The sequence below is a fragment of the Plectropomus leopardus genome, chromosome 10, assembly GCF_026936395.1.
Source record: "Plectropomus leopardus strain MGB_pleo_1.0 chromosome 10, ASM2693639v1, whole genome shotgun sequence".
In the NCBI taxonomy this organism is placed as follows: Eukaryota; Metazoa; Chordata; class Actinopteri; order Perciformes; family Serranidae; genus Plectropomus; species Plectropomus leopardus.
Genome location: NC_142185.1, coordinates 19,517,770 through 19,535,961, shown reverse-complemented (window position 1 = coordinate 19,535,961; position 18,192 = coordinate 19,517,770). Strand labels below are relative to the sequence as shown.

The 18,192-nt window shown below is 37.8% G+C and overlaps 2 protein-coding genes across 2 annotated transcripts; both read right to left on the bottom strand.

The window, feature by feature from the left end:
- Positions 1–187: 187 nt before the first annotated feature.
- klhl23 (kelch-like family member 23) lies at positions 188–5,431 on the bottom strand. Its single transcript, XM_088083238.1, has 4 exons — positions 4,936–5,431; positions 2,994–4,223; positions 2,322–2,474; positions 188–2,244 (listed from the first exon to the last, which is right to left on the bottom strand). The coding sequence occupies exons 1-4, from the start codon at positions 4,940–4,942 to the stop codon at positions 1,934–1,936; spliced, it is 1,701 nt and encodes a 566-aa protein (XP_087939364.1). The 5' UTR covers positions 4,943–5,431; the 3' UTR covers positions 188–1,933.
- A 1,656-nt stretch (positions 5,432–7,087) lies between these two features.
- phgdh (phosphoglycerate dehydrogenase) lies at positions 7,088–17,392 on the bottom strand. The gene is made up of 12 exons (XM_042494929.2): positions 17,138–17,392; positions 14,135–14,286; positions 13,987–14,052; positions 13,542–13,596; positions 13,276–13,374; positions 13,025–13,157; positions 12,777–12,925; positions 11,488–11,640; positions 10,135–10,273; positions 9,265–9,392; positions 8,953–9,175; positions 7,088–7,523 (listed from the first exon to the last, which is right to left on the bottom strand). The coding sequence occupies exons 1-12, from the start codon at positions 17,273–17,275 to the stop codon at positions 7,369–7,371; spliced, it is 1,590 nt and encodes a 529-aa protein (XP_042350863.2). The 5' UTR covers positions 17,276–17,392; the 3' UTR covers positions 7,088–7,368.
- Between the last annotated feature and the right edge of the window lie 800 nt (positions 17,393–18,192).

Below are 18,192 nucleotides of genomic sequence, written 5' to 3'. Positions count from 1 at the left end.
GATTCACTGTAGATTTTTATTTATTCATTCATTTATTCATTGTATTTTTTGTTTTTTAACTCTTTTATTTATTTTGGGTTTTTTTTTTGTTTCTTTTATGTCATTTTATTTATAGTTTGTCATTGTTTGTTTGATTTAGTGTAGATATTGTTTAATTTGTGTGTCATTTAACAAGTATAACACATTCAAGCCTGAACTTTTTTTGTGTAAATGTATTATTTATTTATTATTATTATTATTTATTGATTTTGAAAGGGACCATGTACAGTCTAAAACATTAATGTTACCATTTGATGCATAGTACCAGATTATAGTTTAGAACTAATTTGTATCTGCAGCCCCTTCCCTCAGAACAAAGATACAGCACAATAACATAATAATATAATGTTGTACAGGTGGAAAAAAAAGGGAGAAAGAGAAAAAAGAGCCACACACACACGACAAACAACACCCACAATAAGCACATGATATAAAGTGATACAAAGAAGAAGAGGTGACACAGACGATGCAACATAAAATTACACAAAAAGCACATTACACACACAAAACACACAATATCAATGTACAAATTTCATTAGTGCATCACAAATGAATAGTTGTCTAATTAAAAACAAGTTTAAAGCCCACATTTCAGGGTTAGCATTATTATTATTTGGGGGTTCAAGCCCTATTTTGAATGCAAAAATACAATATACAAATTTTGAATGGATTTCTACTCATATCAGTTATTTTACACTGCTGTATTGCTACTTTTAGGCAGATTTGAGTACTTCCTCCATCACCGATCACAGGTTTAAAAGAAAAATGTTTTTTCTGTTGTGACTTTAAATGTTACTGCTGTTATATAAGCAACTGCATGCTCTGATCGATGCTTTAATCTGAATGCTTGAGCAATTTTGTCATTCCATTAGTTGAAAATAGATGCTGCTGAAAAAAGATCAAACATAAGTTGACTTTTTCCCTGCTAAGGGACAAATAAAGGATCATCTCATCTTTACCTATTTTCACTATTGGGGTGCTATCATCTTTGTGAATTTGTTTTGGGGAAACAAACACATTACAGTCCTTTTTTAAGGGACAACACCCAGTTTAAATTTAGAAAAAGCGTATCTGTTTTTGTTGTAATATTAAATTTGTACATGTTTTCACACCTTTTTACTATTTTTGTTGTACTTATACAATTGTATTTTTTTTAGCTTATTTATATGTTGTTTTAATCTTATTGATAAATAATCAAGCCTTGTTTCTTTTACATCCTTTCCCAATGACTTTTTAAGTCTAATACACTTAAAATCACCTGTTGTTAAAGGGTCCTCTACAATATAAAGTTGCCTTGTTTTTACACAACAATCAATATCAATTAACTCCAAATCCCAAATTTGTAACATATAAGCAAACAGTCTATACCTTAAATATTAAAATAAAAATGTTGTAGGATCATGCCAAAGATAAATGTCTGTGTAACTGTTCAGACAAAATGTGATGAAGCTTGAGAAGTCCAAATGCACCGTATATGTGGAGCTCACTGATTAATTCAGGCAGAAATCACATCACACAAGTAGTTATTTATTTAATCAACTGACAGTACTTTTTTTAAAAAAAAGGAAAGGATTATTTGGTGTGCTCTAGTGCATCAGTTGTCTGAGGTGGATTCATATATGAAGAGGAATAAAATCACACTTCAGTACAGTCATCAGCTTTCTCCTTACAATCTATTGATACAGAAATACTCAAAAGTAACTAAAGTGCTATTTGTGAATCCCCTGAGTTTTAAATGAAATGCGCGTTATTAAATTCACAGTTTGGCAAATGTGAACCTCACTGAAGGCAGTTATATAGAGCTAACTCAGCAACTTGTGTGACAGTCTATTGGTCATTATACACTTCAACACCTGATTCATTTGGCACAAAAAGATGCGATGAGGGTTTGACACTAAACACTGTAAACACAAACACTCCCATGTGATCTGGTCGGACTCGGAAGAGTCCCCACAATCTCCCAGGAGTCCAGCTCAGGGTCATATTTCTCAATGCTTTGCAGATAAGTCCCTTTTGAATACGAGTATCCCCCTGTTACATAAATACAACCATTTATTACCACAGCCCCACACTCCATCCTCCTCTCCTTCATCACTGATATTGGTCTCCATTCGTCTCTCTCTGTGTCATAGCAGTCTGCGATAGTCGTCTGTCCACCCACCAAATAAAGCTTGTTGTCGAGAGACACTGAACACAGCCCGTACTCTGAAAACAGAAAATTTCAAATTGGGATAAAATATTCAGTACATTTTTATTCCTATCTACTTTTATTTTTCTCATACCTGGATGTGGACTTATTGTGCTGATACTCCACTGATCGACATCGGGCCTGTAGACTTGGATTTTTTCATATGTGCAGTTCCCTCTGTACCCATAGTGACCTCCAGTGACATAGATTTTGTCTCCCATTACACAGGCAGTGGCATTTCCTACACCTGCAAAAGAAAAAGAGGTTATAGGCATCATTTAATCAGTCATTCATATCGATAAATATTAATGACTCAAAGGTCCAGTGTGTAGGATTTACAGATATTTAGCAGTTAGGCTTCAGAATTAAAACTTCTCCCATATGCAAAGTGTGCAGGACAGAGGTAGAAACCTGTGTCTACTAAGCCATATCTGGCTCTTAAACCAATTTGCAGTTGCTACACAGGGAGCAACTGCAGATTCATGACAAACAGCTACTAAACTGACCCTTTAGTTCAGGCATGTCAAACTGGTCCACAGGGGGGCCGGTGTGGCTGCAGGTTTTGTTTCCAACCAAGTAGCAGCACACCAGACTTGACTCATTTAATCAACTGATCTCCGTCTTCAGACAGTTGATTGGTCAAACTGTGTGCTCTTGGTTGGTTGGCACAAAAACCTGCAGCCACACCGGCCCCCCTGTGGACCGGTTTGACATGCCTGCTTTAGTTCATCAATACATATCATGTATCGCTTAATGTTCTGCATACCTTGAATCATTTTAGCCAAAGGGAACCATTTCTTTTTCAGAGGATCATAATATTCTGTCTCCTGCTCTGGAGCTCCTCCCCTGTATCCACCGATAGCATAAATACAGCCATGCAGGGCCACAGAACAGTGGTAGTATCTAGGTGTGATCATGGGGCAACCCTCGGTCCATTCATCGTAGTCACAGTTATAAACAGAAACTGTGTCCAGAGCCTCAACGGTGTTTGTCCTGTAGCCACCTGTCACATATATATTTGCTCCAAGTAAACTGACGCTGTAGCTCTCTCTTGTGTGGTCAGGCATGTCTTTTCCTTGCACCCAGGTGTTGCTGATAGGATCCCATATGTGCACCTCACAAAGAGGGTGCCAGTAGTATCCACCGATGATGTACATACTAGAAGACATTTTTCTGCTTGCACACATCTCCTTGTTATTAGATTGTAAAGCCTGAACGATCATAGATTTAAATTTGCCTTCACTGTTCAGCAAACATCGTCTGTGCACCTCTAAAGTAGTCTTGAAGTAAATCTCATCCAGTTCCAGATGGATGGAGCGCAGCAACTCCTCAGCACAGTGAACACGATTATCCAAGTCATGGGTCACCCATTTGGCTACAGCATCTATTAACACTTCATCCCTCTGCACGGTGAGGCTCTGAGCAGCCAAAACGGCTCTCGTTCTCTCATGATCCAGCTCCAAGAACTCGTCCTGCTGAATGATCTCTGTGAACTTGCTCAGCATCAATCTGCGGGCCGCCCTCTCCAGACCGGCACACAGGTGCAGCTCGGCAAAAGCATGCATCCCGAGGCAGTTGTCCACATCCAGGAGGCGAATGAGAAACTCCTCACATGCTTGTTTCACAGATATGAACTGCAGTAGATCCGCAGCCTCCAGCAGGCTCTGCACGTTGCTCTCAGTGATGCACACCTGAGCTGTGTACACGTAGTTCACCAGAGCACCCAGGACCCCGCAATCGACCCCAGTGAGTTTGATGACACTGTTTGACCTCTCCCTCATGTCAGCTGTGAACATGATTTTGAAATAGGAGCTGCGGGCTGACAGCAGGGCCTTGTGGCAGTGAAACACCTGTCCAGAGTCTCCACATTGTAGAGCAACATCGGTGAACAGGCCACTGATGTAGAAATGCCGGAGAGCATCCAGAAGCTCAGCTGGGTGGTCACCATCACAGAAGTCGTATGTGTAGATTTCACCTTGTTTATGTGACATCGTATCTGTGGAAAATACATGAAAATATGACAGCGAGTTACTGTATTTAACCCTTTGAAACCTGAGCAAATTGATCTGATATCTTTCAGAAACATAGGGAAAAGGGCAATGATCTACTTGCCAAGAAATGTCCCTCAAATTGCATGAAATTCATAAAGAAATAAAAAAGATGACAGCAAATGACCTAAAAATTAGTTGTTGTTGTTTTTTTTAATAAAAAAAGGGGGGTGTATTATTAGAAAATTATATATATATATATATATATATATATATATATATATATATATATATATATATATATATATATCTTGGAAAAATGTCCAGAAAATAATATATAAATGTACATTTCTTGTAACTTTCTTACTAATTTCTTGCAACATTTTGGGCCGTGCTTGTTATGTTGCTCATCACCTTTTCCCCATGTTTTTGAAAGAAATCACACAGTTATGGTTACACAGTTAGTATAGGGTTGTTTATGGTGGAAGGAAGGTCATGCATTTTCCCCCGGTCACTCACGGGGGTCAAGGAAAAATTATTTGTAGCTTCAGGGAGAGTAATGATATAAAAAAAGGAAAAGGTGTCACCCCCTCCCCCTTACTCTAATCAATAAAAGACAGTCCCTTAATGGCTTGAAAAATCGTGTTGTCATTGTTCCTTTATTAACTATGTATTTTATAAACAGAATGCTAGATTCAGTAAGAAACACTATAGGCTTACCTCTCATCCTATTTCCATGAATGACCCGTGCTGCTCGACAGTGTGTCCTCTCTTTGAACGCTCCTCTTCAAAACACATGAACCTCAATTTAGCTCGTGCAGCACTGTCGCAGGCAGCTCTATCCTATTTTGGTATCTGTGTGCAGCAGCGTCGACCCCCCTCCTCCTCCTCCTGCTGCTGCTGCTCTCTGCTGCAGCTCCACAAGCAGGTCCTTGACAAAACCAAGCAACCATTCAGAGGAATCACCCAACACCGCTATTTTCTCCCACAGCCTAAATATAACCTCCATCCACGGTCTCGTGATGCACTCACAGGCGGTGCATCAGTGGAGCCAACAGGCGGAGGAGCATCACTGACAGAATACAAATCTTACACAAATGAGCGTCGCCTTCAGTGCAGCACCAACAAGAAGCCGCTTCTCCTGTGCGCTATTCATGTTTTCCCCCTTTCTTGTCGTTGCCATGGCGTTTAGAGCCCACTTTCAGTGTGGCCAAGGCTTTAACTAATCCTAACAAGGATTAACAGCACAGTGCACCATATTCACTCCTGCACAAGATCTGAGATATGACTGCATCAGCTGCTTTGTTATTTAACAGTGAAAATGCACATGGAATTCAAGTATGCAGTAACAGTATTGAAGTACAGTATTTCAAATAAAGCGGTGAAAATATTCTGAACATAGAATTAAACTGCTATTGACAGTATAGGTATAACTTTTCTTAAGGTGGCTAAAATACATATTGTTACTGGCCCCTACACAACAGTAGATTGCTATGCGTCCATATCAGACTCCAGCCTGCTCCTCTAAACTGAGAGGGGTGCTGACTGATATCTACTACTGTGGATAAGCCCACCATATAAACCCACTTCAAAAACTCTGAACCATCTTTTTAAAATTCTTTCCCTGCTGTATACAAATGCCCCCCTTTAAAACCGGCCATTCTTCAATACGACATTTTGACACTGAAGTACATCTGAGTGATTTTTAAGTCTAATTTTCACTTTAAAACTTAAAATAATTTCCTTAGTTACAGATTAAAAACTTTTTCCACAATTGATTTATGTATTGGGCTTAACCGTTTGAAACCTGTATCGACATCACTTTTCTTGCGCTGTGTTCAGATGCCTTTCACAAGTACTTAAACCTCTGTCCAACAAATTGCAAGAAATCAGAAACATTATAAAACATTATAAAAATAAAAAAGCAAGGGAAAAATGTCCAGAAAATTATATTCATTTCTATTAATATTTAAAATTATTTTACAGAATTATTATAATTTTAAGCATTTTTTTCAAGTTCATCATTTTTGTTTTATTTTTTTTTTTACATAGGCTCAGGGTTGTCTAATTTTATTTTAATTTTAAAGTAACTTTCCTGTATTTTTTAGGGTTATTTATGTTTAAATTACTTACTGCATTCCTCCCATTTTTTGAAAATAAATAAATAAATAAATAAAATAAAATAAAGCAAATTTGCCCCAGGTTTGAGAGGGTTAATGTCAGAAAGTGATTCCCAAAATAAAAAAAAGAACCTGTTATTTCGCTCTCTTCAAAGCCAGACTCCATTGAGAAGAACAGTGATTTAACATTGATAAAGACAGGATCTGCTGTTCTATCACTGCTGCCAACAGCTTGTTTGTGCTAGAGGTGAATCCAAACTAACTCTTTTGAACGCCAAAATCACACAAAGTCTCACAGTAACACAAACAACCGAAGTGATCAAGGCAGCGATGGACCAGCAGCTCGTGTGTTCAGCAAGCTGAAATTACAGCTTTTGTCAACAGAGTCCAGTTTCCTTGCATAACTGGAGAACTGAGGTGGTCAACAGTTTCCACTGAAAATACTCTCAACATACCATCTGCATAAACTGATAGATATTTTTAGGTAGTAGGTAAGTAAAAAGGGAAGTGCGGAGAAAAATGCATCTTACATCCTAACATTTTTCATGGTAATAGGTAAAGTATGCAATGAAAAACTATAGCGATAAAGATTTCAAACCAGACACTTCAAGCTCCACTATAAAAGATATTGTGACCACTTTTAAAGATCTTCTAGACTTTTCTTTAGTGTTTGAGTTATTCTAATTTTATACTCTATTCATTCTTCACATAATTTCCTATAACTCAAGATATTATAAGAAAAACACAAACAATTGTTCTTACTGTGTTTTTAGTAAGTGTATTTTATTTTACACCTCTTCACTGAAAAGGTCAAACAATTAACGGAACAGAATGATGCTGAAACATTATTTTTCACTTCAACAAAGTGCACGTAAAGCATCTAAACACTGGAATGTTATCGAAATGAAAGTTTTGTAATGCAAATGTTCAACTTCTAAACAAAGTTGTTAGTTGTAAACGCTAAGACCAAGATAGATAAACTTTAGACACTCTCGGAGATGCTAAGACTTTCAGACAGCATTGCTGCTGTCATTTAAATGACGAGCTGTGCAGCCTCTTTAACCAAAGGCTTTAAGGCACTGAGGTCTTGCGGGAGAGAGGACACCCCCACACAATACCACAGATCATCAGTGCGGTCTGCGGGAGCACTGAAGGACAAAATCTCCACTCCTTCAGCGGCCAGAACTCCTAAACAAAGAACAACAAAAGAGAGAGAATATGTGTGAGTTTAAAGAAAGAAAAACACACCATTAAGTCCTGAGAAATCATAACTCAACACATCCAAATTGAAAGTCTTAAAGCTGGGGTAGGGCTTTTCTATTCTTCTTCTTCTTTTTTTTTTACAACACAGAACATAAAACCCTGTGATAAACTTTAAGCAGATTGTAATTCAGGATGACTGAGAGTAAACTAGACTTGCACCTCCTCTTGGCTCTGTTTCCAGGCTTAAGAAAATCTAAAAGAGACTTTGGACAATCACGGGTCATCTCAGTGAGGAGACGTTCTTGTTGGCTGTTCTAACAAATGCAAATGAACGTGCACGTCCTTTGGGTGCAATTCTGATTCAGAGGAGAAGAATCCTGCAGAGAAAGTTGCTATTTCAGCATCATTAACATCTGCCTACACTTCAAAGATCCCCAATAAAGAGATACTTATCAAAAAGAGTCTAAATAGACAAATCTGTCAATATCAGCAGAGCCACTTGATGAATAAACTGATGACCAGATAATCACAAACTGAAACTGTTGAATATTCATGGTTGTAAGACTGCTGATTATGCCTCACAAGCCTGATGAGGAAGGGAATTATTTTATTTATTCATCTCTGATTAATACAGTATTATTTACATATGTTTTGTCAGAAATTTATGGACTTTGTTGTCAACATGAAGATCTGAAAGTTTAATGGCAGAATGATTTTTAAAATCTTTTTTTAGTATGTTTCAAATGAATGAGTGGCTTTGGTTTAAATAATCCTGGGATGTCCTGTGAGCTCATAAAGTCTGGGCATGCTGGATGCATCACACAGTCATGACAGCTTGATTTACTCAAGTGAAGTGCTTGAGTACTTGTTTCGCATAGGCAGAAGAAAAACGCTCTGGGTTGTTTGTGTTCTTATTTAAACCAGTCCTAATCATCTTGAGCTGCAGCCCAGGATGCAGCAATGGCGTCCCCACAAACCAGTGTCAAGAGGGAACTTGTTCTGGTGGAACTTTGATATGGCGAGCCCTGGCATTCAAATGACTACACCCCTGCAGAAAAAGTGCAACATAAAACATTCAAAGATGTTTCACAGTGTTGTTTGCTTGCTCAGAGGTTGTTGTGTCTTGTTTCTAAAATGAAGTGTGGAAATAGGTGTAGCCGTGCAAGACTAGTTTCACATAGTGACAGGCTTAAACCCACAATCTAAATTCTGTGAGACAGACGACTTGATTACAACAACAATGTTGACATGCTTAATGTTTTACAGAGCTGAAACTTTGTACCTCAGTTGACACGTCACAAATATGCCCCGCTTTGTGTCCATCAAGAGACCAACTGCTTGTAGCCATCAGTTATGTCTTTATTCTATTAATTTCTTTCTCTTAAGTGTAATATATGTATGTAAAGTTTCTTACCAGCCACTGAGGACAGGAGCTGCGGACTTGCGGAGGCCTTGAAGAACAGCAGGTTTCCAGTGAGAGAGACCGGCTGTCTAAACACACTGTCGCTCAGCTCCAGCAGGACCGGCACGCCACCCTGAACTGACCCGACGGCTTTGTAGCTGCAGCCATTAGCCTCGACCTGCACCTTGCACACGCCACTGGCAGCTCCCTCGGAGTCACAGTGAGTCTGGTTTACCTGAAGAGTCAGTTCACATGAATGAAAAGATTATTTTTACACACTCTTTACTGTGCTCCGGTGTTTGCCAGAATGAGTTGATGTTGTACCGTGACTCCAGACTCCTTTGCTACGCTCAGTACGTTGATGAGGTTTGGGCAGCATCCTGATTCATGGTTAAGCAGTCCAACCAGTACTGATGAAGTCATGTAACCAGTGGAGGACTTCATGCAATCGCCTGGTTTGCAGAAAAAAACAATACATTTTGTTAACCCTTTTAAACCTGGATCAACATCGCTTTTATTGTGCTGCGTTTAGAGGCCTTTACAAGCTATTTGAAGCAAATTGGTTTGATTTCTTTCAAAAACAGTGAGAGAAAAAACACAATGACCAACTTAAAAAGAAATGTCCCACAAAGATTTGAATGAAATATGACAAGAAACTTAGCTAAAAATGTGTTTGCTTGGGGCGGGGGTTAAAGAGGGGAAGATTATTAGAAAAAATATCCCAAAACTGGGGCAAAATGTCACAAAAATTATATATATAGTAATAGCAATTTTCTTCTTAAAATAATATCACCGAAATATAATAAAATACATAAAATAAATACATGTTTTTGTTTTTTGTTTTTTTTTACTTTTGGCTTATTTACAGAAAATTTCCTTGTAACTTGTTTACTTTTTTTTTTTTTTTTAAACTAATTTTCGGCCATGTCTTGATAAGTTGCTCGTTGCCTTCTCCCCATTTTTATGAAAGATATCAAAACAATTTGCTCAGGTTTCAAAGGGTTACATGCCACTGATAGCAAATGAAAGCAAAAATGTGGATTTTAGAAAATGTGTTAACAGCAAAAAGTGCATCTTCACGATTGACTATAACAGCACCTGTTTCACAATCACACCACCAGAGGGAGAAAAAAACACAACATTACCCCCCCTCCTTCTTCAGGTCACACAAACCGGTTCCACATGTTAATTTACCTTGAGTCGTGATCTGGACATGTTTGAATGGTTTCCTAGAGGCAGTGCATGACTGCAGCACAGCTCCCACAGCTTCTCCGAGCTTGATCAGCTGGTGAGACTCCTGGGAGAACGTGCTGGCCAAAACCTGCGCATTTATCTACAAAAAGGAGAAGACGTGGAATCAGAGTGCTTTTCATAAACTCAACGTGATCACATATTTGGAAAAAAGGATGAATTCAACCATTCTGAGGCCCACATTACAGCCACGGTACTTTAATTCACTGCTGCCAGGTTACAGCTGGTAAAGGTGCAGATTTTGTTTTATTATTTATGCTGCCAGATGTCTTGTGAATTTCACAAAGGAATCACTAAAGTTTAACCTGAGTCTCTCACCTAATCCCTCCTTCAATGTCAGCCTCCACCCACACAAGTGGATAAAGGCTGACAGTTGTTACCGTCTTGCAGTGCTAACAAGTAGGTATGGGATTATATATACAATTTTAATGCAGCTCACAGTAAATCACAACTCACATACTGAATTTCAATTATCAGGATAATCATGAATAAAACAGACTGTTAAGCAACAAACGATAAAAGAGATTCTGCAAAAACAGGCTGCATTCACATCAGCCTCAAAACACACACAAAAAAAACCCCATAGGAGAGCACTGGCATATTTTCATGTTGAAGGTTCTGCCATTTCAAATACTTTTTAGATTGCTGATGTTTTTCACTAAAAAAAAGATGTGTGCTATTGGTGATGCAATGAAATTACACGTCACCTTAACTAAATTAAGGTTAAGTGATTCAAGTATGTTTCACTGACGTTTTAACTGTTGAAAGCATATCTGAATGATTATGGGGATAATATCATAGATAATAATAATAATAATAATAAACTGTATTTGTATAGCACCTTTCATACAAGAAATGCAGTCCATTACACTTTTAAAAAAAAGAAATTACACGCACCAAGTGCTTCACATCAAAAGAAATAGAAGACATAATGAAACCTGCATGTAAAAATATAAGATCAGAACCGAATACATAGAATGCATCTTCACACGGCTAAAACTAACCTGATAATACTAGTGAAAGTGAGACAAAATAAGGACAAAAATTTAATGCACAGAATGCATTACATAAGCTGGAAAATAAAATACATAAAATAAAACTCAAGTGTATCCCAATTTTTTTGACCAGGATCATTTTGAAATTTTTATATCCTCCCATAGAAGTTTGATCATATAAAAAGTTCTTGTAAATATCCTTGTGTGTTATACATTTAATATTTGCAACAACAAAAAAAACCCCTCCAAAAATAAGCAGTAATTTGTTTGAAAATGTCTAAAAACACAGAGTAGAACTTACTGCTCCAACCAGCTTCTTCCCCGTCACCATGTCTACAATCTGCAGAGCGATGTCCTGCCCACATCGAGCCTGAGCCTCCTTCGTACTGGCTCCCAGGTGAGGACAGCTGATGACGTTAGGGTGATCGACCAATGAGCGGTCCTTTGGAGGCTCCTGTGGAAAAAACAAAAGCAAAAACACAGTATGATGTAGGCTGCAGCAACTCTTATTAATATTAATGTGTGATTAAAATGCAAACGTGGTATTATTGTTGGTGCCGACAATCAGATAGCTTTCCGTTTAACTCTGAGCTGAGCAAAAGGGCACTTTTACTTTTACCAGATGGAGTTTTCCGTTGTTCACCACCAGATGTCACTAAAACCTACACACTGGACCTTTAAGAGACGTTTACATTTTGTTCTACCACATCAACATTTCAGTACATACCAAACTCTTGAATTTCGATGCTTTTATGTGGCTTAAAAGATGCGGTTGCTTACAACTGGCCAAATGAGACAGATCATCATCACACAAAACACAGCTTCACGGCCTTCTTTCCTGTGGTGGCATGATTGAAGTCTCACAGCTGAGGTGTAGTTTGTTTATAATATACACAAACTACACTAAAGCCAATAGCCTAATGTTAGCTTTTCACTTCTGGTGACTGCATTTAAACTTCAAAAAATCATAACACTTTTGTTCATTTGTGAAGTATCATGTCAGTATTGTTGTGTTTATTCTTTATTATTGCTATTATCATTGTATCAATTTATTCATGTGTTTATTTATTTTTATCTTTCTATTCATAGGTTTTATCAGTGTCTGGTTTTAATGAGCGCTCCTATTTTGTTAGTACATACTAAATCACAAAGTCTCTTTTTATTTGTGTGTGTGTGTGTGTGTGTGTGTGTGTGTGTGTGTTGGGGGGTTGTTCTTGTTTTACTGTACTTTGTGTTACAGTCTGTTTGTATAAAGGAGTGCCATATAAATAAAGTCTGATTGATGTGCGAGTATCAGAAACTTTTGTTTGCCACAGATCTGATTTTCTGCAATAATCCAAAAATCAATGGAAAAATCCGAAATGCTTTTTGACGAGGGAACCGGAATGATGTCTACTTCCGAGTTGGCCTACAAAAAAATGTAATCTCTGCAGCGCTCTAAGTAATCAATCTAAACACTGATGTTGTGATTATTCTATAGCCATTCCATTGTGTAATCAGCATTGCATTCATAATGATTAGTTGAGCAAAAAAAAAAAAAAAAAACTTTTTCCACTTTTAAGATAAGATTGTATGCTCTGATAATCTTGCCTCAACAAAGACATCAAGCCCTGCTCCTCCACACTGTCCGGACTCCAAAGCTCTGAGGAGAGCAGCCTCGTCGATGATGCCTCCTCGCGCACAGTTCACAACCTTCACTCCTTTTTTGCATTTAGCAAATGTTTCATCATTGAGCAGACCTTTGGGAACAAAAAACAATGAAATGAAAGAGGCATTCCACAATTTTTCTACACAATCTATGACGGCTTTATAATCATGAGAGCTTCAGTGAAACTCACCAACAGTAGCGGGCATTAAGGGCGTGTGAACGGTGATATAGTCACACTGCGGCCAGAGCAGCTCCAGAGACATCTGCTCCACCCCCCAGCTGGCTGACACCTCAGGAGGAGTGATTGGATCGTAGCCAATTGTCTGAGAAATTACATAAAAAAACAAATATATTTTGCTATGTTTGTTCATCTAATTATGAAAGCACAATTATCCTCGAGGAAATGTGACAAGTCCCGTCATGAATAATCTTGTTACTTACCCTCATGCCAAATGATTGCATTCTTGAAGCGACTTCTTTTCCTATTCTTCCGAGTCCAACTATTCCGAGCACTTTGCCGTACAGCTCTGCACCCATGAACTGTAAAATTAGAAACAAAACAATGACCCTGTCCAAGTGACACCTCTGATTAGAGATGACTGGCTGAACAATGGAGCCGACCACGCAACAATAATTGCTTTTTGTGCCGACTGCAAACACACCGCCGTTCAAACAGCACATGGGGGCAAACTAAAATTTCTGCCTACCTTTTTGCGATCCCAGTTCCCTTGTTTCATCGACATCGCAGCTTGAGGTACATTTCTGGAAACAGAAAAGGAAAAATATGTCACTTTTACAGTACTTCCATGCAATTGAAAGGATTGAGCATGTTGACAGTTTCCCATCTTAATCTCTTTATGTGTGCATATGATAAAATACATCTACAAAAAAAGACAAGAAAAATAAGCAGTAACAGGAGAAAAATGAGGCGAAAAAAACCCAGAGGGTTACAAACAAACAAGTGCTTTTAAAATATGCAAAAATATATTTGTTTAAATTTGGTGATAGTGTATATAATTAAAAAAAACACCAAAAAGGAAGAAAGACCGAAAGAAAGAATTCCAAAACAGAAAATACCAGGGATAAAAATTAAATTCAAATTATTTAATTTAATTATTATTATTATAAAAAATAAATAAAAACAAGAATCACCTTGAGAGGCTCATTAGGAGAGCACATGTCAGCTCGGCGGCACTGATCGTGTTTCCGCTCGGTGTGCTGGAGAAAACAGCCTGTAGTTAGTGGACATTATACTAAAACTGCACAGTAAATCAAATCTGTGCACAGACTGCAGACTCACTTCATGACAATAATACCCTTTTTGGTTGCAGCGTCAACATCGACATTGTCCACACCAGTTCCAGCTCTCCCAATGATTTTGAGATTATCAGCAGCATTGATGACATCAGCGGTCACCTTCGTCGCAGATCTAACCACGAGGCCATCATAGTCCTGGGATGGAGAGAAAAGCAGAGGATTGGTGTCATGGGTTATTATTGCTGGAGTTAATCTAATCTGTCAAACTTAGACCAACCTAACAAAATAGCAAAGTGGCCACTGCAGCAGAGTGTGAATTATACAACGACAATTGAGGGGTTTTAAACTTTTTCTCAGAGTGTAAAGCCGTAAAACCGAGTACAGCGCAGACGCCTGCTGCAGCACACTGAAGTCTTTGTTTCTACCATGCAGAATGCAGACCTGTCTTACTAACATTAAAGGCACAGACCATCAAATAATCTAACATTTTCAGCTGTTTCCTCAGTAATTTAAAAAAAAAAGAGAAATCGACATTAGGTTTATGTGTGTCCCTTTGTGATCATTCTGTGTCACTTCTTTGAATTCAAAGGCTTTTTCGGGTCCATGGACGAAGCGCAAGTGGAACTTTTCATGATTTTTTCTCTCCTCTCAGCAGCAGTAGGTGGACAATAGACTTTTCTCACTGCAGACATGTTGACAGGTGTACTGAAATATTAAGGAAGACATAAAAGGCATGTAGGCCTAGCTATAAAAATTTGGCTTGACAAGTCATGATTTTTGAGAATCAACCAGGAAGCTAACATGTGCATTAGCGTAATCATCTCTGTTGTCGCCCGTCCAGACTAAAACACTTCCTCTGCATTTTCATACTAAAAGCCCTGACACACCAAGCCAACGGTCAGCGCTGAGTCATTGGTGAGTCTCACCTTTGTCTTTGAGGTGTTTCCCGCTTTACTGGCTCTTTTCGGCCCTTGTCAGCTTTTTTTTTAGCAAGAGGGAGTGAGGTCAGAAAAAAACTTGTTACATGAGGTAAGATTACTTTATTTGGCCAAAGAGCAGAAACATTTGGTTTTTGTTGTTTTTCACTGGTTCGTGGTACTTATGTTTTGTTCTTTCAACATCGGATTGTGTTGTTAATGTGCTAACTGGCTAACTAGAGCTGTGACGTTCTTCCACTTTCCCTTTCTGACAGTAACAGATGATCCCCCACCTGCTGGTATGGAGAGTTATATCTTCTCACGCAGGTGCAGAATGTCAGAGCTGCTTCGCTGTTGGTTGTAGTCTTTGAGGTATGGCCATGGTCAACTTGTTAGCTGAGACTCAAGCAACATGAGGTGACAGCACAATTTTCAAAAGCCTCCATTTAAGGGGTTCAGAAAGGTCAGACCAGTGTGGACATTAGGCATAAACGGCATTTAAAACCCACAAAAAAATGTATTAGTGTGAATGTAGCCTTTATGGGTTGGGATCGGGCCATTAGGGGGACACAGCTAACTTTTAGGGCCTAACAGAGAGTTATTCCCTTTAGCAACTCACTTGCCCAATGAAAAAGTAGTAAACACATAATTATTTCCAGGACTTGACTTGGAATGAGCTACGGAGTGAGCATTCGGTCTTAGATACAGTAGTGGGGTCTGGATTTCTCTTATGTCAGTAGTTTAGTTAGCTCAGTTTAGTTGACTTAGAGCACAAAGAAATAAAACATACTGCAAGAATAAACTGCAATGGAACTTCAAAATAAAAGCACTGTGCTGGAAGTTCACTGTACTTCAAAATAAATTGTGTTTTTTTTACACTTTTGACAATGTTTATGAGTCACTTGCAGTCCCTTCAGACCAAGTTTGGAACCACTGCTGTTCTCACTTACTGTCCATCTCTAGGGAAAAGGAGGGGCATCGACATAGCATTTTAATAAGGGGTTGAACGATATTGGTTTTTCAGGGCCGATACCGATACTTATTTTTAGTAGTTAATGAGACAGATAATCAATATTTGGAGCCGATATGCATTTTCAATAAAAATTAAAATCTTTCTGTCAGCAATTAGAATTTGTAATATAACCTACTCAAACATAAAACTTTGTTTAAATGCCTTTTGAAAATGTTTAATCAAAACTGAAACTTTCAACATCATACAGAGAAAGTTTACAGCAATTTCTTTTATAAATTCAAGTGAAAATTAAAAATTAAAATAAATAAATAAAAATAGCTCTCGGAGGTTTTACAAGTAAAAGCTCCTCTAATGCGGACACTTTCTTTGCACTTTTAAATTATTTATTTATTTTTTATCACCAAAACGCCGATACAGATCATGGGCAAAATAGTAGTATCGACGTCAGTAATCGGCCAGGCCGATAATCTGTCGACCCCTATTTTTTTTTTACTGTGACTTTGTTTTGATCCTTAACCTAAAAAAAACTTTAGTCTTTATTGTTATTTAATCAATAGAACAATCTGCAAATGCCTAAGTAAAAATTGGCGTTGGACAAAAGATTTCTGACCTATTTAAAAAAAATACATAGAATTTTTTTTTAAAAAAAACAGAAAAAAACATAGGTTAAACCCTGAGTTTGTATGAAAACCCTTCCATTAGAACTCATTGCTTCTAATATGACCAATCTAAATTTTACAGAGTTGATTTTTGTAACATGCACAGCCTAAGGGTGATCCTGTCAGCGTGCTGCATGATGCCGGTAAACTCAGAGATGAGTTGCATCAGCTCTACCAAGGGGCGGTACTACATGAACAATCAGTGGCTGCTGCAAATCAACTCCGCAAATACGAGTCAGAACAAACAGGAAAAACGCGAGTACATAACCCTCAAAAGTGCACACGCCTTTAATTAAATTTTGATTAAATAAAAACCTAAAACCAAAGACTCATTTGTGCCTATTCCCAAACACAACAAAATAATCACACGAGCTTTTAAAGTGATGCCAGCCAAAGCGACTAAACTATTTTATCTAAAATATGATTGGATAATTGCAAGTTGTGTTGAAACAAACACGACACTGGTGCACGTGAAATCAGCTCGAGTGCAACTTTACCTTGATCTCCGCCAGTAATTCATCCTTCTTCATGCTCTGTTTTTCCGTAACTCGGATGCCATTTTGCTCCAGAATCGTCCTGCAGCGAGGGTCCACACTTTCACTGATTAACACGGTCCTGATGGAGATAGGGGCCATCTTGAGGGCTTTTCTGCAGGACAGCTTGTTGGTGAGTAAGTGGTGCTGGCGGTTGGATGATGCTTTCGTAAAGTGATGGACACAGGCAGACGCTTTCCCTCTGCTGGTTTTGAATGGTTTCCTCGGATTTAAGACGTCCCCCTTTCAAAGTAAACCCGCCTCTCGCGCATCTCCTGCTTTGACGTAACATATAGGAACATGTCCATACTGGAAATCCTTTTACACAATGGTAAAACCAGTTTGATATCAGCAGTGGTGGTACATATTATTTCTTTTGCTTCAGTAAAACTAGCAACATTGCAAGTACTTAGGGACTGTTCTTTATTTATCAGAGGAAGGGGTAGCTGAGGCGTGACTTTGATTTTTTTTTTTTTTTTTTTGGACCCTCTCCAAAGTTAAAAATAGTTTTTCTTTGAGCCCCCCAGGATGACTTAGTTATTCAATTTTAAAGACTTATCCTTTGATGTTTGAAAGTTAACTCTTTGAAACCTGGGGTGACATCAGTTTTGTTGTGCTGCTCTCACGTGCCTCTCATAAGTATTTAAATCAGGCAAGAAATGTTTCAAAAATTGCAAAAAAAAATAAAAAAATAAAAAATTAAATAAATAAAAATACCCTATTAGATGTAGAAAAAAAATTAAGTGAGGGGAAAATGTCTAGGGATAAAAAGAAAAAGTCAGTGAAAACTGTATTTTTAATTATCATAATTATATATTTAAAAAATATTTTAAAGAATAATTTTTCTTTTTTTTACTTTTTTCCAAACTTATTTTCAAGTAATTTGTTTGTACTTTTTACTAATTTCTATAATTAAATATTTTAAAAATTATGTTACAAAAGTATTAGAATTTTAAAGCATTGTTCCAGGTCATTTCCTCGTTGTATTTTTGTTTATTGTCATTATCACTATTATTGTT